The sequence below is a fragment of the Ambystoma mexicanum genome, chromosome 1q (assembly GCF_040938575.1).
Source record: "Ambystoma mexicanum isolate Mex_15411 chromosome 1q, UKY_AmexF1_1, whole genome shotgun sequence".
Classification (NCBI taxonomy): Eukaryota; Metazoa; Chordata; class Amphibia; order Caudata; family Ambystomatidae; genus Ambystoma; species Ambystoma mexicanum.
The window spans coordinates 998,114,037-998,136,101 of NC_090922.1; the positions used below are offsets into that span (position 1 = coordinate 998,114,037).

At 44.4% G+C, this 22,065-nt stretch overlaps 1 protein-coding gene across 2 annotated transcripts in view; it reads left to right on the forward strand.

Moving 5' to 3' along the window:
• USP33 (ubiquitin specific peptidase 33) overlaps window positions 1-22,065 on the forward strand; it is a 1,143,586-nt gene that overhangs the window by 84,157 nt on the left and 1,037,364 nt on the right. For both annotated transcript variants that reach the window (XM_069641664.1, XM_069641665.1), the window contains exons 3-4: window positions 15,805-15,858; window positions 15,977-16,039. In XM_069641664.1, coding sequence (XP_069497765.1) covers window positions 15,805-15,858; window positions 15,977-16,039 — 117 coding nt within the window. The remainder of the gene's footprint in view (window positions 1-15,804; window positions 15,859-15,976; window positions 16,040-22,065) is intronic.

Below are 22,065 nucleotides of genomic sequence, written 5' to 3' on the forward strand. Positions count from 1 at the left end.
ACTCCAAAAGTCACTTTATCTGCAAGGGTAGACCTTCCTCAAGGATTAGGGCATACATTCAGCCAAAGCACACTTGGCATGTATCCCACAACTAATTAAGCCATTAGAAAACCAGCCCTATGCAAGACCATGTGGCAGTCTCCTCCCTTGCATAAGACCTCCCATGTCCTATGGCAAACTGCCCGTTGTTAAAGGCATGGTATAGTAAAAACCTTTATTGTCCCTACGGGTCGGCCATGTTTTTTTAAGCCTAAGTGGCTCGATTTTAGAAAACTTTCCTATGGACCTTACCCGAGTTTTCGTCCATTAAACGCATGCGAAAACAAGCACCATGGCGCTGCCATTTACTGATAATCCTATCACTTGCTGCATCGCCCTGGCTGACCTGCTTTTGCGGCACTAAATCGATTCCCCCGCCCCTGAGCCTGACATTATCCAAACATTCATATTCCCCACCTCTCTCCGTGACGTTACTGTGCTGCGTAGGCAAACTCGCCCAGTCATCTTCTACGCGACTCCACACAGAACCCGGAAACCAACACAGACCATCTCACAACACAGCGCGCCACAATTCGGAATATGAAACTGTACTTTAAAATCAATCAGCAACACGGTACATTTGGTAAAGTACATTTATTTTACATTAGATGTTTAGAGAATATTCAGCAATTGCCATATGAACTCCGAAAGCCATTTATTTTCTTTTATCTGTATCCGCCATGGTACACAGGGTGTTGCTTTTCATTAAAAGAAGCACTTTGGAAGCACGGTGAACCGTAAGGCTGTTCCATCAACTAGGCACTAGTCCATCGTAAAGGTTGATATGTTGCTTCTAGCAACTAGTACAGCGTAAGGGCATGTGGGCCCTTGGCGATCGTCCCATAAAATTGTCAGTGTGCTCCAGTTGTTCACACGAAGCTGCAGGTGTCTACTGTAAAAGCCATCTGCTGGTGTCTCAAACCGATGGCAGTAGCAGAAGGGGAGCAAATACCTGTTATGAAAACAAAATAATTATAATTAGTCTCGCCAGCCGATGTTCATTAATATTACTTATTTTATTTATTACAGCCGATCAGAAACTATTTGCTTGCAAGGATAGTTCAATGGAGTATGTTCGGCTCTAAAATCAATGCGAAAAGTAACAAAATAAATCGAGGCCAACACACAATGATAAACGACAGTTAGTCTACATGCGTGAGGAATGATATGATATGGCATTTGTAACGCGCCTATACTCAAATGTTTCTAGGCGCGACGAGGCAGGTGGGGAACAAGGGCAGATCCTACTAGGCCAGGTGTCTTTCTGATCGCGCATGGGGAGGGGGGGGGGTAAAAGTGCTGTACATGGTTAGTTGAATACAAATTAAATAATAGGACCAGCTGGTGGCAAGTGCAAGGTAAATGCCGGGAGAAGGGGCTGAAGGATACAGAGACAGTCCCGTAGTGCAGGTAGGCAGTGCAGGGAAAAGTGGCTGGGCCAAGGACCGAGATCGGTGAGACCAGTGGACCTGCATGCCCATGTGCCCACTACGAACACGTTTTCCTTGCTTTTCCTAGCTCTTCATTCATTCATTTATTCATGCATCCATTCATTAAATCTTCATTCCGGTATAAAAGCGTGTAAAGATTTACATTATATTTGAAATTTCCATTGTGTCTCTTCGTAATGCAGTCTGTAAAACGGACCGTGCTCTTGACAACGATTTTTCGTATACTGAACTAAAATGAAACTCGGTCTAGTTTCTGAATTTTCTGCCTTATCGTCTCTTACGTTATTGCGTACCCCCTTCAAATGTAGTTCTTTCGGCATGGTCCCTGTCTCAAGGTCAAAAAACAATAGACCTTTATACTTCTAGTGCGACTTGTGGGCCTCAACTGGGCGTGAGCTGAAAATCAAAGCCGCTGTCCTTCGCATTCTTTATTTGCAACATCACGTAGTATAGGCATCTGTGAGAACTTGAAGTTTAGAATCCGTCTATGTAGTGCGCCTCAATGTGCAAATGCGAACTGGCTTCTCTCCCAAATGCCACGGCCTGCTTGGCTGGCGCGTTCTAAGTGCCCCAATTTTGTCCCCGTTGTCTGCAAGCTTTGCAGCCCAAATTGAGACATTTAATTTTTGGCGGAAGGTCAGGGAAAGTATAAAGTACCACAGGAGTTGAGTTAAAAGTGAGATTTATTGTTTGTTTGTTTTATTATTTGCAATACGCAAGCCTCCCCTCCGTTAACAGTGCGCAGCATTTACATTTACATGAGATGAGACATGAGAAAAATATATACATACACATATGTGAGGTGAATAGAGAGAATTCAAAGATGACACCCAGCTTGTTCGCCACCCATGATGGTGAAGGTAGGGGTTAGGGTTACAGGTACACTGTACAATAACATTTATTTACAAAAAGACAATCGTCTTGCAATTATTTAAACCGGGATTTGTACTTCACAACCAGCTGTGCTTCGGATGGGCATGGCACAGTCGCAATATTTGGTGGCAATGGATCACTGCTCTGCACAGAAACGTCCAAAATTCCATATCTGTGCTTCTCTAACACAGCAACAATAAGGCCTTTCACAAAGTCGAACTGCATTTCATCATAGACTGGTTTGATCACCCATTGCTTACTTCGTTTTGAAAACATCTTAGTGTAGCGAGGCATCCTTACTTTACCCCTAGTCCTAGATTGTTCACGTCTGACATTGCTGTTATGGGCCAAGACCGCTAGTAGAGTGCGATGTTTCATGCCCCGAAAGCTAAAATGCAAGCGCTTTGGCCTGTACTTTAGGCACATATTGTGGAACACCTCCAAATCTCCTGTGTGACAGAATTCTGTCAGTCCTCTCAAATCTCTTGATAGAGTTTTGTCGAAAACAATCTTCTCAATGGCTTTGTGTGTCGGTGAAGATGGAATCAACCACTTCTTCTTCCGTACCTCCTCTGGGGACAAAGGGCCATGTTCACATTGGTGGAAATGTTGATTTGCTGTCCAGCGGTGAAAGTTGGTACACTGGTGCATCAGTGACCGCCATTTTTCAAGTAGTATTTCCACTGACCCTTCATAAGTTTTTGAGCTCCACCAAAGATGGTTGGTGATAGAATGGGACCACTGCAAAATACTTTCAAAACCTTTTTTTTTCCCTGCAGCCGAGATTTTCTTATTGATTGATTTAGCAAGATGCCATACGTCAAATTGATGTTTAATATGTGGGAACTGCTCTCTCATTGTCTTGGCAATTGAAACATGTCTGTCCGTGGCTATGAGGTCGATGTGCATTCCCCTTGATTGTAGATATTCCACTGATTTTATAAATCCTAGTTTCTCCATGGCCACTGACGAAGTACATTGTGTTACCTGCACAACCACCGAACTCACAATTACCTTACTATCCATGTCCTGAAAGTGGTAGGTGCAGTACTTGGCAGAAAATCCAGGGCTGTCGCACTGTCCATCGCCGGCTAGCCTGAATCGTTTGCCTTCGAATGTACTTGCTAGAGACAATTGTTCAATTTTCCAAGCATCACTAATGGCCGGAAACAGATAATCACGTTGGTATATGTAGTAAAGCGCTTTAGAAATGAAATGGAGTCCCACAAACTGAAAGAAAGCCTCCAACTTTCTAAAACTGGAGCCACTAAAAAGTGATGCAGCTGCACACAGTAGATTGCCTGCTGGCAGTTTCCCCAGCATCGGTTGTGCAGACCATGAGAACCTATGATTTAATCTACAGGCGGCATTTATTTTGACGTTACTGCCTTTTATTTGGCGAGTCACATTAATCAGTGGCTTCCCACATACTTTCCCTCTAATGGAATGCACACATTTCAGCATACTTATAATTTCCATCAAACAACTGTTGAATACAATGTATTTGCTCTCTTTCATTAGACTGTCATCCTGCGTCAACGTTGTTTCGGCCTGTGACGTTGTGGAGATTTCAACACATTGGAAAGTAATATCGCTGATATCAAGTTCTGATGCGTCTATGGATGCTGTGGCTGGTTCATTCTCTGCCATTTCGACATCTATTACTTCAACATTGATGGGAGAACACAACAATGTCGACAGGTTTTTTGATGGCAATTTTTTGGCGGGTGTAGATTGTGTGTATTGATCTGCAACTACTTCAGAGCTATCTTCAATATATTCAATAACATCTTCTTGTGGTGGTGCGGTCGCACTGTAGCTATGGTCCAATGCAACTTTGCTGTAGTCTCCAAGCATCTCGAGCCTGAACACGCCTCGCCTCCATTAATAGTTCCTCCATAGTGTACATGGTCTGGCAAGCAACATCTTGGAAAAGGGATGTTCAGTTTAAACCCAAGATAAAGTGTAGTCCAATTGACTGGAAAAAAACATAAAATAGTCCCCAGCACAAACATTTTTTTAAAGTTATGAACTGTTTGTAACTAACCTTTTTTTGTTTTTTTTTCTTTGCAACTTTTTTGACTCGACCTTCAACATCTGCACGCTGTAGCTCCGATTCGTTTCCACGTGTCCTCCTTCCTCTTGCGCTGCAACAACTATATTTTCTGTATCCGCATAAACAGCACGGAATGATGCTCCATCGTCTCCCTGAAACATAGTACTTTCATTACTATGTATCAAAATATTGTTAGCATAAAACACATGTGAGGACGAACACACGGGTACATCTCAATAGCCAAACACGATTTAAACATTGTGTGCAACAATCAAACGACAAGTATTCGACCAGTGATGATCTATTTCGATGGAGCTGTCAGTATCCATACCTCTGGCTCTGCATGGACTGCCATGAATGGTTGTATTGGAGAGGAGGCATCCGCATCTCCCTGAAACACAGTACTTGCATTAGTATGCTTTTCAATATTGGAAACATAACACACACTTGGGGTCGACGGCACAGGTACATATAAAGAGATAACCACAAATGATGCATTGTCCAAAAGAATCAAGGAAAATCTAAATATGATCACATTTCATCGACTTATTTCTCCGATTCCTTTACATCTGCATCATCTAAATGAGATGTTGTGATTGTTGTGGAAGCTCCGTCGTCTCCCTGAAACACAGCACTTGCGTTACTAGGGAAGAAAGTATAGCAAATGGAATCACGTTATATGATCACGCATGATGGAGCTGTCAGTATCCATACCTCGTGCTGCTGCTGAAGAATATCTATGGATGTTGCAAATGTAGTGCGCACTTCCAAAAGCTGTTGCGCCGATTCGTATACGCATGTTCCCGCGTCCACTTCCCCTGGAATTACTTGAATGTCAGGCTCTGCATCAAGTGCAGGGGTTGACGCTCCATCAACTGCCTGAAACATAGTATTTGCATTAGTGAGGATTACAATAGTGAAAACATAACACACACCTGGGGTCGACAGCACAGGTACATATCAATGGCTAACCACGAATGAAACATTGTGTAGAACAATCAAACGACAAGAATTCCAGCTCTGATGATGACGCTCGATGGAGCTGTCAGTATCCATACCTCCTGCTGGTGAAGAACATCTAGAAATGTTGTAAATGTGGCGGACGCTTCAGCATCTCCCTGAAAGACAGTACTTGCATTAGTATGGATAACACTGATTATAACTGAAAACAAACACTAGTTGACGATAACTAAGGTGTATATCAATTGGAAAGCACTAACCAAACATTCGGTAAAATAATTACACGATAAAATAAAACTATTACTTGACATGCATAAAACAAGTCTGTAGCGGATTAGCCTAGTAAGATTACCTGATACGCGCTAGAAGTGGTTGATAACTGCGACCACGTCAAGGATGTAGAAAGTTCTTGCTTCAGATTCAAGGGATAGTCAAGAAGTTGTAAAGTTAAATTAATGATTGATAATGAAATGCCAATATTAAAAATAGCCATGTAAGGCGACAGAATACTTGAAAAATGCTCAATACAGCACAGTTCCCTGTTCCCATATATATACATTGCTTTTGTGGGTTATGAAATCGAAAAAGAATATATTGATAAATGTCATTATTCAAAAAATTATATACTCATATCAATATCAAAATTATTACAAGGGATAGAACACCTACAATATCAGTTAATCCGCTCGGCTACCTACACACTACCGCAAGGCCTAAAGCTAAATCCGGACACTTGACTCACCGGTGGCGGAATGTGGACAAATAGAGTGGGAATAGCGTTTTCGAGCAATTTCCGTGTCGTTCGCTGTTTATTCTTCTTTGTTACCCAAGATGTTGTGTACATGTCCAAGGAAAAGTGCCGGCTGCAGATGCGGTATCGATCACCCCTCTTGTCCTGTAAGACTTGTTGGACTCTACTTTCCAGCTCATCCAGTGGATATCCGCAATGTCTGACCCATTCTCTTATTCGATCAACAGTTTTCGGGAATACATGCATTGTAGTGCCTTCAGATTTCGCATGGGTCTTCGAAGGGCAACCGCTAATCGGACAGGCAGACATTGTTGATAAATCTGAAAAGTAAATATCGACATTATTATACAATCTTCAAGAATAAAGATTTGATACAAAAGTAAATGAATCATACAATGATCAATGCAAGGTTTGTTTTGGTCGCAGGAACTATACCAGTTCATTATGTGCGGCTTAGTATTTGTATAAGTTGCAGAAATGTATAAATGATGTGACTAAAATCTGAACATGTGACTCGTCCCTTGGATGTTCTGTCTTGCACGAGAAGGAAACATGCTTACATTAAAGACTGGACCCCCGAAGGATGCAATTCGATGACAATAGACACAGATGAAAATAAATAGATCTATTGATAGCATAGCAATGGAAACTCAAGTCAATAGCAATGAGACCAATGAACATAGCACTATTGTGTACTCTACTCGCAAATAGATAGAAATTTAAAAATCTGCGAAATATGACTAGGATACATGTCCTTACCTTGACCAACAAACAGTTGGATTCAGCAAACAGAGCAGTATGTTGCAGGAAAATAGGTGGGTGGCCACAGGTAGCACACGGATGGGTTTGCTCTAAGCGGTCACAGAAGTTCACGGATAGCACGACGACGAGCAGATTAGCGTAGATCTCAGTGGTTGCCAGGTAACGCGTCAGGAGTTGACTTGCAAAGCACAAAGATGTTCTCATGAGACATCTCAAGTGGTTTATAAAGTATTAGAAACAGGGGTGTGTTTGTGAATGAATGACGTATGTATGTCGTGGTCTTAGGGGGGGCGGCCTGCTTGAAGGGGAGGCCTGGCTGGAGACACGGGGTCTGAGGAGGCCATGTGACCGATGGCCCCTTGGCGTGGGATACCTTTTGAAGTGTACATGCAGTTTCGCACCTTGGCCTTTCGCGCCCCTGACAGCCCCACATGCCAGCGCTCATCCACTGGCGCGAACCGCCTTTGATAGTATATCGTTGCTTATCAATAACAAATGCCACATACCGGAGATTCTTGTGAGCACAGACCCACACTTCAACCGGTGTATTATAGTGGTCAAGACCCTTAGGCCTGTATAATCCAATGGTAATTGTTAGTATAGATATATGTGTGACTTTTATAGAGACATAACCTACTGAAAGACTTTGAACAAGTGTTATTTAGTGCATGCATTATCGAGAATATGTTATGTTAGCTTAGATAGATAGTGACCACCCTGCTTCACAGCGACCAGACCTTCACCCATTCAGAGCACAGATGTCTGACGTCCATCCTTGAATGGAGACACACTTGATTCATTTAAAAAATCGAAACAACCGTTGTTAAAATATATGTGGTGTTTTATTTTGTATCTTATTTTCATGACACAAAAATACAAGACTTTAAAGATTATACAGGTCAGGTTGCAGCACAGCGAGAGAAAATCCCCTGTACTGACCGCTGTCACTCGGGAACATTTCTCTAATGGCACGAACGGCACAGGCGGGTATCACTCTTCGAACGCGGTGTCCAAGCCTCCCGTGGAGCCACCACCTAAAGGAACGATAGGCCACCAGCCTGTACCACCTGTGAAAAGGAATGAAACAAACTGTTTTTAAATGACCAAGATAAGTTTAATAAACTTTTGTTGTCAATGACAATTCTTGTAACTAATGGCATTCTGCTCGGACAAATGCTATCTAGACAATGCACACTATTGAACGACTTACATGCGTTACATTGATATGTAGATGTAATTTTGGATATAGTAGAAGAACATGAAATAGGAGTGGCATGACAAGCAGAGTATACTTACTCGTTACTCGGATTACGAGGACGAACAGGGGCACGAAGTTCGTGCATAAGCACCATCATTATCCTCAACACGGCCCGTGTGAGGCAGGCTGCCCTGAAGTCTGGCAGCTCGGTGATGCATTGCGGTCGTGGCTCGCCTTCCGAAATGTAGGCCAGGCATCCCGAGTTTTCTCTGCAGCAGCAGTTCTCCTCCTCGGTCGGCATTAGCTCGCAACGATTGCATGTGCACCAAGTGGAGACGCCGTCCATGCGACTAGGCCCAGGCTCTTCATCTGTTGATTCGTCCTGCCAACTGCCGTCCGAATCCCCATCGTTTTCGCGTGCTTCCCTTTCCAGTAGTTCCTCCTCGGTATACTCGGGCTCGTACATGTAGGGCATTATTGTAGTCATTGTGTGGTAAACAAAGTAAAATTTACCGAGATGGTACAGGTGTTCACACGGGCTACAAGCGGCAAAGGTAGCTGACCAGAGCACAGAAACGAGTCACAAAATACTCAAAGTAACACAGAGAGAGGAATGTAATCGAAAATCTGCTGCTGTGTGTTGTGAAACGGTCTGTTTATTCCATGGCGACATGTCATTAGCTGAAGCGCAGCGAATGTTGACACAAGACGTGCTTTGGTGTTGGGAAATGGGCGCTACGAGTCTGCTGATGACGGGCTCAGGGGCGGGGGATATGATTTAGTGCCATAAAAGCAGGTCAGCCAGGGCGAAGGGGGAAATGATAGGATTATCACAAAATGGCAGCTCCCTGGTGCTTGTTTTCGCGTGCGTTTAATGGACGAAAACTCGGGTTAGGTCCATAGGAAAGTTTTCTAAAATCGAGCCACTTAGGCTTAAAAAAACATGGCCGACCCGTAGGGACAATAAAAATGTTTACTAGACCATGCCTTTAATCCCACATCCCCCTACTCCTCGTGTCCACCTCCCACAGGCCTAAGAAACAAAAGGCTCCATACCAGACTCTGCATTACTCTACCCACCTTTTCACCTACCATCCTTATCAGGAATGGTAGACTAGCAAGCCGTACTTCAGCCGCTTGTCCCAACAGCCTTAAGGCACCTACCCATTAACTTGTGGAAAACCAGCTACCCGCCTCTTGTGCCAATACCTCAACTACTTGAATCATCTCAGAAGGCTTCACCTACAATACATATTTCCTCCCCCTGCCCCCACCAAATGCCCTGACACCCAGCAGGCACCGCTTAAAGCTGCCCTTATCCACACAAGATCGGTGCATGCCCATGCCTTTGACATCTTATCATAGCTCACAATCTGGATCTCCTAGCCCTTTCTGAATCATGGCTTCATCCTGCCTCGGGCCCTGCACTTGCATTAGTTATCTCGCCAGGATACGACATCATAAGAGCGGAAAGGCAGAATGCCAGGTGAGGTGGGTTTGCCTTGCTCTACAGACACAACATTAATGTTAGATTGTCCTCATAATTTAGAGGGAAACTGTGACTTGCTCTCTCAAAACCGCTACATCCCATACTAGATCCATTCTACTGAGTCTACTATACCAACCTCCAGACCTCATTGGCACGTTTGAGGACGACCAATTGCACCTCCTCAAACCGTCGACTAGAATGATCCTGCTAGGAGACATGAATTTGGGATTGAATGACACAACCGACAGTAATGCCTCCTCGCTAGCGAATGCCCTCAAGGCACTAGGATTCACACTTAGGATAAACTGCCCAACCCACAACAAAGGCCGTATCCTGTACTGGGAGCTAAACTGTGAGATATCCATCACTGACATCTCCCCATGCCCGTGGTCTGACCACTTCATCATTGACTTCATCATACCTCTAGCTCAGGATGACCGCAATACTGGTATCCCATTACCAACGACCTGGGCTCGAAGCTCCTGTAAAATCACCAAAAATAGCATTTCTCTCCGATCTCCACCCTGATACACCGGGGCATTAACACAGATGCACTGGCAGATCTCTATACTAAAACTATGAAAACCGCTGTGAATATGGTCTCCCCACTGGTACCTCGCAAAGCTAAATCTATCTCCCATACCAATTCCTGGTTCACTGAGCACCTCCAAAACCTAAGAGCAAATAAGCGCCAATCTGAAGCAATTTGGATAAAACATCCAACAGAAGCCTGTAAAGAGATGTTCAAATCTGCGGCTAGAACCTACAAACTTGCCATTACCCAAATGTTATGCTTGATTTATGCTTGGTTCAAAATGGCGCGGGCGCACAATGCATTCTGGGAGCGCTCGGAGCCATGTTGGATATTTACTTCACTCTGCAGTGAAAGGCTCCACACATTTTGCTGAAGTGTTAGATTCACAGTGCTGAGACAAACATGCTTTTTCAAACTTGGTATGCAGTCAAGGCCATTTCTGCTGGGAAAGCTGATGTTGTTATGGCTTGCTACTGTTTTCCGTGGAGCGTGTTTTTAGAGCAGGGAGGCCCTGCGTTCCTTGGGGGGAGCTCTTGATTGACCCAGCTGGCAACCGACGGCTGTTCCTCAACTGCGCAGGTGCAATTCTAGAAGGTTCGAGAATTAATTGTGGAGTTCCTATATATGCAGTGTTAGGGAGAATTCTCTGTAAGGCTAATTTCCCAAACCTAGTGAGTCTCCCAGCAGCTTTGCTGGATTTTTGGGGTTTATTTTTTTCTCTCCTGCTAAGAGTGAGATTCTTTTACTCCCACTCTTAGACATGATTTGAGGTGTTCCTTTATCTTTCCATGTGTTTTATGGGCTATGGGGTCTTTTACTCCATAGGGTCTCGTGTGTTTTTTTTTTTTTATGTGGGTTACACAGCACCCTCCGTGCCGTAACCCAGGGGTGTCGTAGCGACCCCCCAACATAGACTCCATACCCTGGGACTGACTACTGTCTCCCAGGGCATGTAAAGTCACCATTGGCTTTACTAGTCCCAAATTATGAACAGAAACCAGTACAAACCATCATATTGTGGACGTACTGGTCGGGGCAATTCGATTGCCCCGGAGTCTGTTGTTTGAGGGGGCATGTCTCCGTCCCCCCTGATCGAGTTTTGGCTGGTGGCAGTGGATACTACTTTTTATATTCGACCGCAAATATATCTCTATGGGATTTTCCCATTGTTCGAGGCTACCAACTTTAATTATTTAATTCTTATAGCCTCGAACATACCGCCGGTTTATTTATTTAATATTAATTCACCGGTTGGTATTTTTTGCCAGAACTCGATTCTAAAATGGCGTTTGTGTTCTCTTCTGTGACTCCAACCCAAGTCGAGCCCTTTGTTCCACTTTTTGGCGGGCTTCTCCACAGAAGCCTCCAAAAGTGCTGCCACTCTGTCTGGGTACCACAGGGGTTGTGGGAGGGGGTTTAGGCACCCTGGACTGAGTTACCTTGGTAACTCAAGTCGCACTCTTGTGTGATTGGCCACCACTTAGCATGCTTGATTGACAGCTAGGCTCAGTGAATGGGGGTGTGCTGCATAAAAGCCGAGCTTTGGGGACTGGAACGTCAGAAGTCGCCACAGGACCTAAGAATCAGAGGAGGGAGAAGCTGAGCCGACCTGCCACGACGACACCACCGGTGGAGCTCTGCTGAACCGTCTCACCACTTTTCCCGACGACAGAGGAGATCTCCAGTCAGGAGAGTCTTCTTCCTTTGACTGGTGGGGATAACCAGTTTTGCCTTCTTTTCACCTTTCTGGAGCATCTCGTGGCTGCCTTGCCCGTGCCAAGCACCCCGGCAACCAGAATACCACGGTTTACCACTACCGCGAAGAGAAGGGTAGTACCTTTTTAACCGAAGAACTCTGCGGCTGGTTTCTTCCCTGGCAGTGCAATGACCTTCATCTTTCCTCCACGGCGAGACCTCTTCTTCCTCTGGACGAAACACTGACTTGCACCTGCTGCCAGGAACAACTGCCCCCGCTGGAGCATTCTTCCCACTTTCAGGTACTGTGTTCTGCCTGGCTTCCCTTGCGACAGATCGTTCGGGGTGACAGTAAAGCCTCGACTTTCTAACCTGGGCTAGCCTGGGACAACCTAACTAACTTTTCCTGACTTTAATTTCATCCTTTTTGTGCAAATTATCTACAAGACTCTTTGGGTATAACCCCACTGTGTGAACCTGGACCCCTTCTGCTTGCTCTCTCCAAGAGTGGGCCTTGCAATTGACTTCCTTGCTCTCCAGTAGAACTCTGCCTATCCTGCCTTACTGTGCTTCTGTGTAAAAGTATTGAAACTTGTGTGCTTCCTTAACTCTGCCTTTTTCCCTCCCTTTATTTACAACTTATTAGAGTGTCATCTTATGTTAAGCGCTCACCTCTGTCTGAAAATAAGTGGTGTTTCTCACTAAGACTTGTCTAATAAGTGAATAGGGTTGTATATATATGATAGTGACTGTGTGCTGAATTTACTTGCCTCGTTTTTGCTAGTGTAAATCACAAGTGTGTTTTTAAATAAATAATTATATACTTTTACACCAAAGCTCTGGTCAGTGTTTGTTTGTGCTACTGTGTCTCTGTACCTATTGTGTATACTCTGCATACTGCCTAACTCTTCTTGAGGGAAGTCTGACTGCTCAGCCACAGCTACCAAGTGAATCTGTGTTGTACAGACTGCTACCAAGTGGGTTTACTGCCAAACACCTGTAGTCTTAAATCTTTTGCAGTGGTCCCTAAGGGAACTACACCGGTTTCTGCCTAACATGCGGAAACCCGGAGGGGGTCAGGTGAGACTTCAGCCAGAGAAGGACGCTCCATCTGGCCTTCCTGTGAGCTGTGGCACTCTCAGCCTGGCTGTCCCCGGGGTCTTCCAGCCGCTTCTGGACGAGATGAGGAATTATATTACGCTCACAGTGATGTATTTCTTTTTGACTTCTTTACTTCTTCTGTGATCTATGTCCATATTAGTTTTATGAGTCATTTCTATGTACTTGTAATCTTTGAATAAATAGCCGTAAAGAGCTGATTATCTTCTAAAGAGTGCGTGGCTGTGAGTTATTGTGTCTGTCTGTTTATGGGTTGAGTATTTGCTCTATAATTGCATTGGTGATTTATGGTTGTTCCGTGCACTTTTCAGGGGAGAAATACACCAAAGCAAGGCCACATGCTACAACAACAGAATTATAAATGCGAAATCCAACACTAAGGAGCTCTTCACGCTCCTTAAGGAGCTTCCAGCACCAGCGCCACTGTCTTTTATCAAAGAGAATACCTGGTGTACAAACATCCAGGAAGCACTGTTAAACAAAATCACCACCCTCCAAGCAAACATCTCTGCTAAAGAAACTTTCCTCAAAACCTCCTTGCCCTGCTTGCCACAACCCACCTCCCAAACCCAAGTACCCTTCCATTTCTGCCCCGTCTCTGAAATGGAAGCACGACAAATATTAAAAAACCTTAAACCCTCCAGATGCAAAGCAGACATCTGCCTTGCGTCGGTCATCAAAGACTGCGCCGAAACCTTAAGCCCAACCATCACCAGCTTCATCAGTGCCTCTTTTGCCTCCAGTAGGTTTCCTACCTTTCTGAAGAAAGCGTGGATACTACCACTTAAAAATATATATATATATGAACTCACTTGATTGGCCTCGACATGTTACAGTGCCATTCCTGCTGAAAATACTAGATGGAGCAGCTAATATACAAATACAACACTTCTTGGAATCAAATCAAATCCTAGGCCTGCGCCAATCTGGTTTTAGACAAGGTCATGGAACAGAGTCAGCCCTGTTAGACCTAAAAAACCAGATGGACGCCTTCCGAGATGAAGGCAAGCCCGCTCTTCTCCTCCTCCTAGACCTCTCAGCTGCCTTCGACCTGGTGGACCATAAATCCTCTGCAGTCATGCCCCCAGCCCCTTCCCCGCAGCCAACTTCTCATGGCCCATGAGCAAGCCAGGGCCTGGATTGCCTCCTTCCTGGAGGAGAGATTCATAAGAGTCTTCTCTGAAGTTGCCTCCGCCCCCCCCCCCCATCTCACAAATCACATATGGAGTCCCTCAAGGCTCCTGCGTCTCTCCTACTCGAACGTTTTCACCAAACCCCTTTTCGACCTCCTGGACTCAATTGACATCTCCTATACAAAGTACGCTGATGACCTGCAGATCCTGCTACCCCCCTCAGGCAACCACACAGACGACTCGCTCACCCTCAACGCAATCTACTCAACCATCCAAGCCTGGATAGCTTCTAATGGTCTGTGTCTAAACAATGAAAATACTGAGATCCTGCTGGTTGGTCCCCCTCCAACCCTAAAAAATATCAGTCCACTCTACTTACAAATGCAGCATTGAGAATCTTAGCATCAGTGTCTCCGCTTCAGTAAAGACTTTAGGTGTCTACCTGGACTCCTCACTTTCCATGACACGCCGGGTGATCCCTTTTGCAACCTCGGCTGCAAGACTTGAAATTGCAAGTGATCCACAATAATACCATTAGAGCAACCCTCAACATCCCGAAACGGAGCATATTTCAGAAGCTAGAAGAAACTCAAATTGGCTGCCAAATCATCTTTAGAATGCTTGCCATCACTCATAAATGTCTTTCCAATACAGTGCCGCCCTTTGTCTCGCAGCTTTGTCAAAGCCCAATCATCCAGACCAGTCCGGAAGGCCTATGCGCACAGACTAGTCATTCAGAAATCCAAAAGAGCAAAAAGTGGAGGCTTGAGCTTTCTCTCACTTGCCGCTTTACACTGGAGAGCGCAACAATCTTATTGGATCTTCAGAAAGGCTTTAAACGTGGCCTTTCACATAATGATGGCCTAACTCGACACGTCTTCTGGCCCTGTCATCTGTCTATCATGTAAAAGTACCTGGGTGTAACAGCGCCTAGATGCCCGAGTGTTTGGCGCGCTTAATAAATGTAAAAATAAATAATATAAATTCTTCTTTGCCTCAACCTCCTTCCTGAACAGCTACAGCTCCCTGAAGAGAACCCGCTTTTGCCTTGACACACGACCGTGTGTTATTAACGCACTGCTGTACTTTGAGCATAAGGCTCCTCACTTCTTAGGGCTGGACTGCATAATATAGGGATTGACTTCGAAGAACTGCCGAATGCGATCTCTGAACTTATCTCTTCTGTTGCAGGTTGTGGTTATTTTCTCCCTTTTCATCAGCTTTGGGATAAACGCGTTTTGTATATATGGTAAATAGTGAAAAGCGTGTGATAACTGTTTTATTATTACTGTGGTTTATTTGTGTTTAGTTGGGCCTATAATTAATGTATTTTTGATATACATCTGTCTAAGAGTAATCTGTGGAGTTTTACTGCGTGCGCTCATTGTGGGCTTCCGTTCACTCTCACCCCTCCTGACACTTAGATTGGTTTGGTTTGTCCAGAGGGTTCCCCTGTTCCACTAAATTAGTGTGGCCTCCTAAATATCTGCCCACCAGGTCAGAGATTAGAAATCCATTTTAACACAAGTCTAGGCTACCTTTGACATCAGGGACATTTTCTCTGCTCTTTTTTTAAAAATATGTTTTTGTTGTGAAGTGATTTTCAGGTAAATTGAGTAGATTTTTCTTAAGACAAAAAGGAACCTTGACCAATGGGCATTTTTCTGATTTGAAAATTAGCCAGTACAGTGTGTATAACTGCCTTTTTCGGAATTCTTACTAATAGCCCTTTGTTTTGAACAGGGTACCTGTCGGGACTGCAAAGTCAGCGGACCCAATCTGTGGGCATGCCTTGAGGTAAGATGTTAAACGGATTTTTAATATTGTATGTAATCCTTGCCTACTCTTAATTTGAAAGGACAGTTGCTTTTCAGTGCTTCTATCTCCTAATGCTGGAACTCTTTCCTTCATACAGAATGGATGCTCTTATGTTGGCTGTGGGGAGTCTCATGTGGATCACAGCACCATACATTCTCAGGTAAATATTTATACAGTTTTCCTTTTTTCCTTTTTGGGGAGAGTGGCAGCTCCTTCAACACCCAATTGCCTTTTTTTCTGGGGCCTTTTGCTTATTTTCAAGTGTTATCATCTGGGCTTCGCCAGCCAAGTCTCTTTAATATACAAACCTACTAGACTTCAATATAAATTGATGTCACTTCCATCGGCACAATCAGTAGAACACATATGATTTTGTTCAGTGTAGCGAACATTTGAATTAAAAGATAAGTCTGTACGAAACATTATATTGCACTAAAAGCTTGAATGTAAATACATAGCTGATCATAATACTACAAATGTCAAATGCAATTCTTATATTCCCTGAAAACCTTAGTCACTTCAATTTGTACAAAACTGGCTAATAATTGAGCCATGTATTTGTTTTTGTTTTTATTTCTTTTCTTCTCTCGTCAAGATTCATAGAACACCACCCCACTGAATAGTATTTCCTCTCTGAGCAAAAGTTTATTTAGGCACAGCTGACCTAACTAAAAAGTAGAACATGCATGCCTGGGACACGACTCACAGGTGCATACACATGGTCTTCAGTGTTCTATTCTTGTATTAATAATATTTCCACTGTTAATGTATTGACTTTTGTATGGGTGACTGATTTCCGCAATCTTGGTTTCTTTCTTGGTTGCTGATGATTTTATGACCGCTTTAACCTATAGACTGCTTCTTCAGATAATTTACAGACCCTTTATCCATAATGGTGTCGTAGGGAGCCACTAGTAGAAGATCATGACCTTTTCCTCTGAGCGTTTCCTATGTTCTTTGGCCAGTGAGGAGATGGAGATGTTGCCTAAAGGTTAGGTGCTGACCTTGGAATTTGGAGAACTGGTTATAATCCTGTCTTGGTTACTTGGGTAAACCATCATTCTGAAAAATCATTTTTACTGCGTCTCATATTGCAGCACATGTAGTGTATAAAGCAGCAGTGCAATGTGCAGGCCACTGATGTCACAATTACATGTCTGCTCCCCTCCCATTCTTTGTTTCATCCAGTTTTCTGTAACGTAAAGGGACCTCTCAAATCATGTTCCATGTATAGCATGACATGTTCGAGATTCTCTTGCAGCCATATGTGATCTGTATGTATTTGCATTCATAAAACACTTCAGCTAAAGCACTGTAGAGATTTACAAGAAAGGCAGTAACAAGAACATGAGAAATAAAAGGCAAACGTGATGCTATGTTTTTAAGGCTGGGGTGGGGGTGTCTGTTGGTTTAAGGGCCAGGAGGAAGTCTGTGCAGAAATACGATTTACCACAAGGAGGACAGGGAATGGCTGAGTGAGAGATGAGGGTAGGTGGCGAATAGAAGAGGAAACCGAAACATTAGAATTGAGAAAAGAGCTTGAAAGTTCATGAACGCCTTTAAAAAGAATTAATTCAAAGATGGCTAAAATGAATGGATGCAGGGACAGGAAGCCAACCAAGAGCAGCAAGAAAGTTACAGATAAGAGGATTGGGAGGTAGTGAAAACAGCAGTTGAAGAGCAGCATTAAAGGTGGAGGAATGCGCAGAAAGAGCTTGGGGGGAAGTCAAAGTTGTGAGTATCAGTGGCCAAGAAGGGACATAGACTAGTGTTGTGAGAACAAGAGTTTTGGTAATAGAAATGGTGAGACAACTGTGGATTTTACAGTAGTTGTAAAGTTGAAAACTGCAGGAGAAGAATTGTTATTTTTTAAAAGAAATTGAAGAATAACAAAAATGAATTTGACGTTAAGAGCAGAAGCATCACCACTGAGGCGATTGGAGAGGGGGGGAGGGGGGCGGCGGCGGTCCCCGTACGACAGCCCGCATGACAGCTGGCCACGCACATTAAGGGCACAAGCAGAGTGAGGATCCTTTGACATGGACAGCAGTGCCGTTACTGGAAAGGTCGGACATCCGTTATTAACATCAGTGAAGATTACATACGACAGCTGAAAGCTCTATAGAATAAAAAAAAAGAAAATCGTTGAACCATCATGTTACGCTGTAAAGTCAGTTTTTCTTGTTGATTACGATGTCATCTGGGCTTCTCTTTTCTGGTCCGGGGCTCCTGCAACGATCTGAGAAAAAGCTCCCAACAGGCTTGCAACCAGGCTGTCTCTTTGGTTTTTGACACTGGTTAAGGTCAGCGGTATAGCCTTGCAACAGGTAAACTCATGATCTCCCTTCCTGGGTTATGGGATTTCACCCTGCAGCTGAGTAGCAGTTCACAGCATATTCTAGTGTATGTCTCCCTGGCTCTCCTTCTGCAGATCTTCCTCACTGCAACGATATCCTGAGTGTGCCAAACTGCTCTCTCCTACCGCTTTTCTGGGTGACCAATATCCCCATTTCCTGCGGTCCACTGGATTGATCGGGTTCAGCTGAAGGGTGCTTTGTGGTGCTTTGCTCCGTGTTGTGACTCCAGCTGCGCTTACCAGTGAGCGTGTATGCCCCTGTCCTAGTGATGCTTGTGTGTGTTATTCATCATTGTAGTAGTGGTACAGGGTAACATAACCCTGCATGCTCATTCTGCTCTGGCAGTGTAGTTGATGTCAAGGTTCCTAGACATTTTTGTCCATGTGATGGTTACAGCTACAGAGTGAAGGGTGGATAATGGTGAGCCTTTGTTCCCAGTAGGGTTCTTGGCCATATGACCTTTAACTGTCAATGTACATCTCACGGTGGGAGGTTACCCGGCACAAGAGGCTGGGGAGAAGATTCCCTTAAAGATCCTCTGCCTACCTCCTGTAGGTAGCTCTTCACAGGGGTCGCTAACCCCCACCGGTCCTCCTCAGATGGTCTCCCAAATACGACTTCTACCTATATGCACGTATTTTGCATGTGAAGTATAGCGGAGCCCTCAACTGTGGACAGTTGCCCTTGGTATTGATAGCTTTATACTAGACCCCATTCCAACTATTATGCTGACCCCATAGAATAGGGCAGAGTGCCATTCAAAATTACTCCCAGATCATAGTTACTGACCTAGCAGTCCATGCCATGCCTGACCACTCGGCTATTACAATGTCACTACAGTAGTCCTTTCTGATAATAATTGAACAGCCACTTGAAATTATAAATATATTTGCATGCAATGTAATGCTTTTTTAGAATTGCACGTCTGTTTAGGCTATGGCCTGTCGAAGAGCCAATCGCCCCCACATCGGTATGAAGGCAGAACAAGGGCAGTAAGGCATTATACAAATATCAGATAAAAAAACTAACGTCGAGCCCATCCCCACATTTTGTTATGTTATGTTGATTTATACCGTGCACCTTACCACCCAAGGGCAGTCTCCAGGCGCTCATGTGGCTCTACAAGAAAGAGGACTGGGTTGGATAGTGAGGGAAAAAGATGGGTCCAGAACCAGGGGAAGCTGGCGTCTGTGTGTTGGCTTGCGGATGGTTGGTTGAATGCACCGTCTTATTGTATCCGTACAGGTATGGTCCAATGCCTGGGTTGTTTCTATGTGACTGTTCTGTAGGAGTGTGTCTGTGTGTGTTTTATGTGTAGGTTGGATGGTATTTCAGGTTGTGGGCACTGGCTTGTTGTATCCCTTTGGGTAAGGTCCAGTGTCCATGTTTGTTGTAAGTGTGTGTTACTTGTGCATTACTGTATAGTTTGGGTAGCCCAGTTGGCGTGTATAGTGTTGGGTGGAGGTTTTGGAGGAAGCAGGAGTCGGGTGGTTAGTACCTTGGATATTCTCCAAGTTCTCTATGTGGCTGATCTACACAATTCTATATAGTGATATGCATGTATAATTTAATTCTTAGTGTTAGTGTGGCGCGTGGCTAATCTTCAACAAATGTATCTAAAAGTCCTTTATGGCTAATCCTCACAATTCTATGTAAGTGAGACGCGTGGGTGGTCATTGCAATTGCTAAATGCAGTGTGTGGCTACATGACGCAATTGGGCTAATGGAAGAGAATTGCTACTTGGCACAAATGGGCTAAAAGCAGAATTTGGATAGCTGGCACAATAGGGCTAACTGCATATAGGCATATATTAGTTAATAGGAGAGGTGCGGTTTTACACATAACAGGTTAAGTGCGAGATATGGCTGACTAACACATGGGATATAGGTGAGATGAGGCTACCCTACACAATTGGTGAAAATGCTAAATATGAATACCTTAGATGGATAGGCTATATTTATAATGGGTAATAAGAGTGGTGGGATTGTAATGGAGTGAAGTAATGGCTGTACTCTCTGCTCGATCAGTTGCTGCTGGTTGACTGCAGCAGGCTTCCCAGGTATCATGGGCAAACACGGTCTGGTGCTGCTGCTTAAGGAGCTGCCCTTTGCCCTGGGGCCCTGCCAGGGCTTCCCAGGGTGTCGTTATCAAAAAGGGTTCCTGTTGGGTAGATTTCGCTTAGGTGCAATTTTCTCTCCATTTATGGACCCCCTCCAAACTTTTTGCTTTTGTTTGGCTTACCTAACCTGATTTTTACCAGTGGAGCACAACCTGCAGCTGCGCTAACCTGGGCTTTTGCTCCTTTGGTATAGGGAAACTAACGTTTTTCAGGCTGTCCATACTGGGAAACTGTTTCCCTACGTCTTGGACTATGTTGCCATTTCTTGGTAACTTTTTATCTATGTATCAAGTACATTACAGTACCGCGCATAGGGGTCCTTTTTAAGGATTTCTTTTTTATTTTTACAAGTGTGCCTAGGACGAACTGGTGGCAGCAGTTTACTTTTAAAATATTTTTACTTTGTTTTTATGGGCCCTCTCCTGCCAAAACTCGTTGTCCTGGCTCCTCCTGTTTGAGATTTATTTTTTAGAGTGTGCCAGGCCGCGGCCCTTTGCAGTCCCTGTGTTGCAGCGACACAGTCACCACAGCGGGGCAAGTGCCTGCAGACTTGCCCCAGTGTGTCCTGAGACTGGCTGCACCGGAACTATCATTCTCCTTTCTTTGAGAGCTGAGAAAAGGCTACTGTCCCGGCACAGACGATTGTCCCGTCCAGCAGCCGATGAGCCAGAGTGACTTGTAACTGCAGGGGTGAAGCCTACTAGCGAACTGGACTAGACTGGCAAAGTGTGGCCCGAACTGTGTTGAAGGTTGGTGAGTACTTGCATCACTTATCAGTGACCCCCTGGAACATCCATCTCTTTTATGCACGAGAATCCCTGAAAGGATACTCGCCTTAGCTGAGCTAACCTGTGCTCCCTAGCTATTCCCCAACTCCGAAAGTCGCTCTATCTGCAACGGTAGATCCTCCTCAAGGAGTAGGGCTTTATTCTTCATATTCTTCATCGCCTCGACCCCCTTCGTGAAAAGCTACAGCTCCCTGAAGTGAACCCGCTTTTCGCTTTATGCATGAACGCCCGTTGTTAATGCACTGCTGTACTTTTGAGCATAAGGCTCCTCACTTCCTATGGCTGCACTGCATAAGATGGGGATTGACTTCGAAGGACTGCCTAATGCGATATCTGTGAACTTAACTCTTCTGTTGCAGGTTGTGGTTATTTTCTCCCTTTTCATCAGCTTTGGGATAAACGCATTTTGTATATATGTTACATAGTGAAAAGCGTGTGTAGTAACTGTTTTATTATTACTGTAGTTTATTTGTGTTTAGTTATAAAGGCCTATAATAAATGCATGTTTGATATACATCTGTCTTAGAGTATTATGTGGAGTTTTACTGTGTGCTCATTGTGGCCTTCCGTTCACTCACCCTTCCTGAGACTTTGTCTTGACCGTCTGCCAAGCTACTGTAGATTGGTCTGGTTTGTCCAGAAGGTTCCCCAGCTTCACTAAATTAGGGTGGCCCCCTAAACTTCTACCCCCCAGGTGAGAGTTTAGAAATCCATCTTAAGTTACTTTGGCCAATCAGGGCTCGGCCAACTGCGGGAACAAGAAGCAAGTCAGGGTTCCACCTGGGATGGGGCTGGTGCACAAAGGGACACTGGCCTGCCGCAGCCAATTGCTAAAGGGCTGGGTGGGGAATGGAAAAAAGGCAGATGCAACAAACGACAACCGCACCAAGCCAGACTACTCTACAGGCAGACGAGCATAGA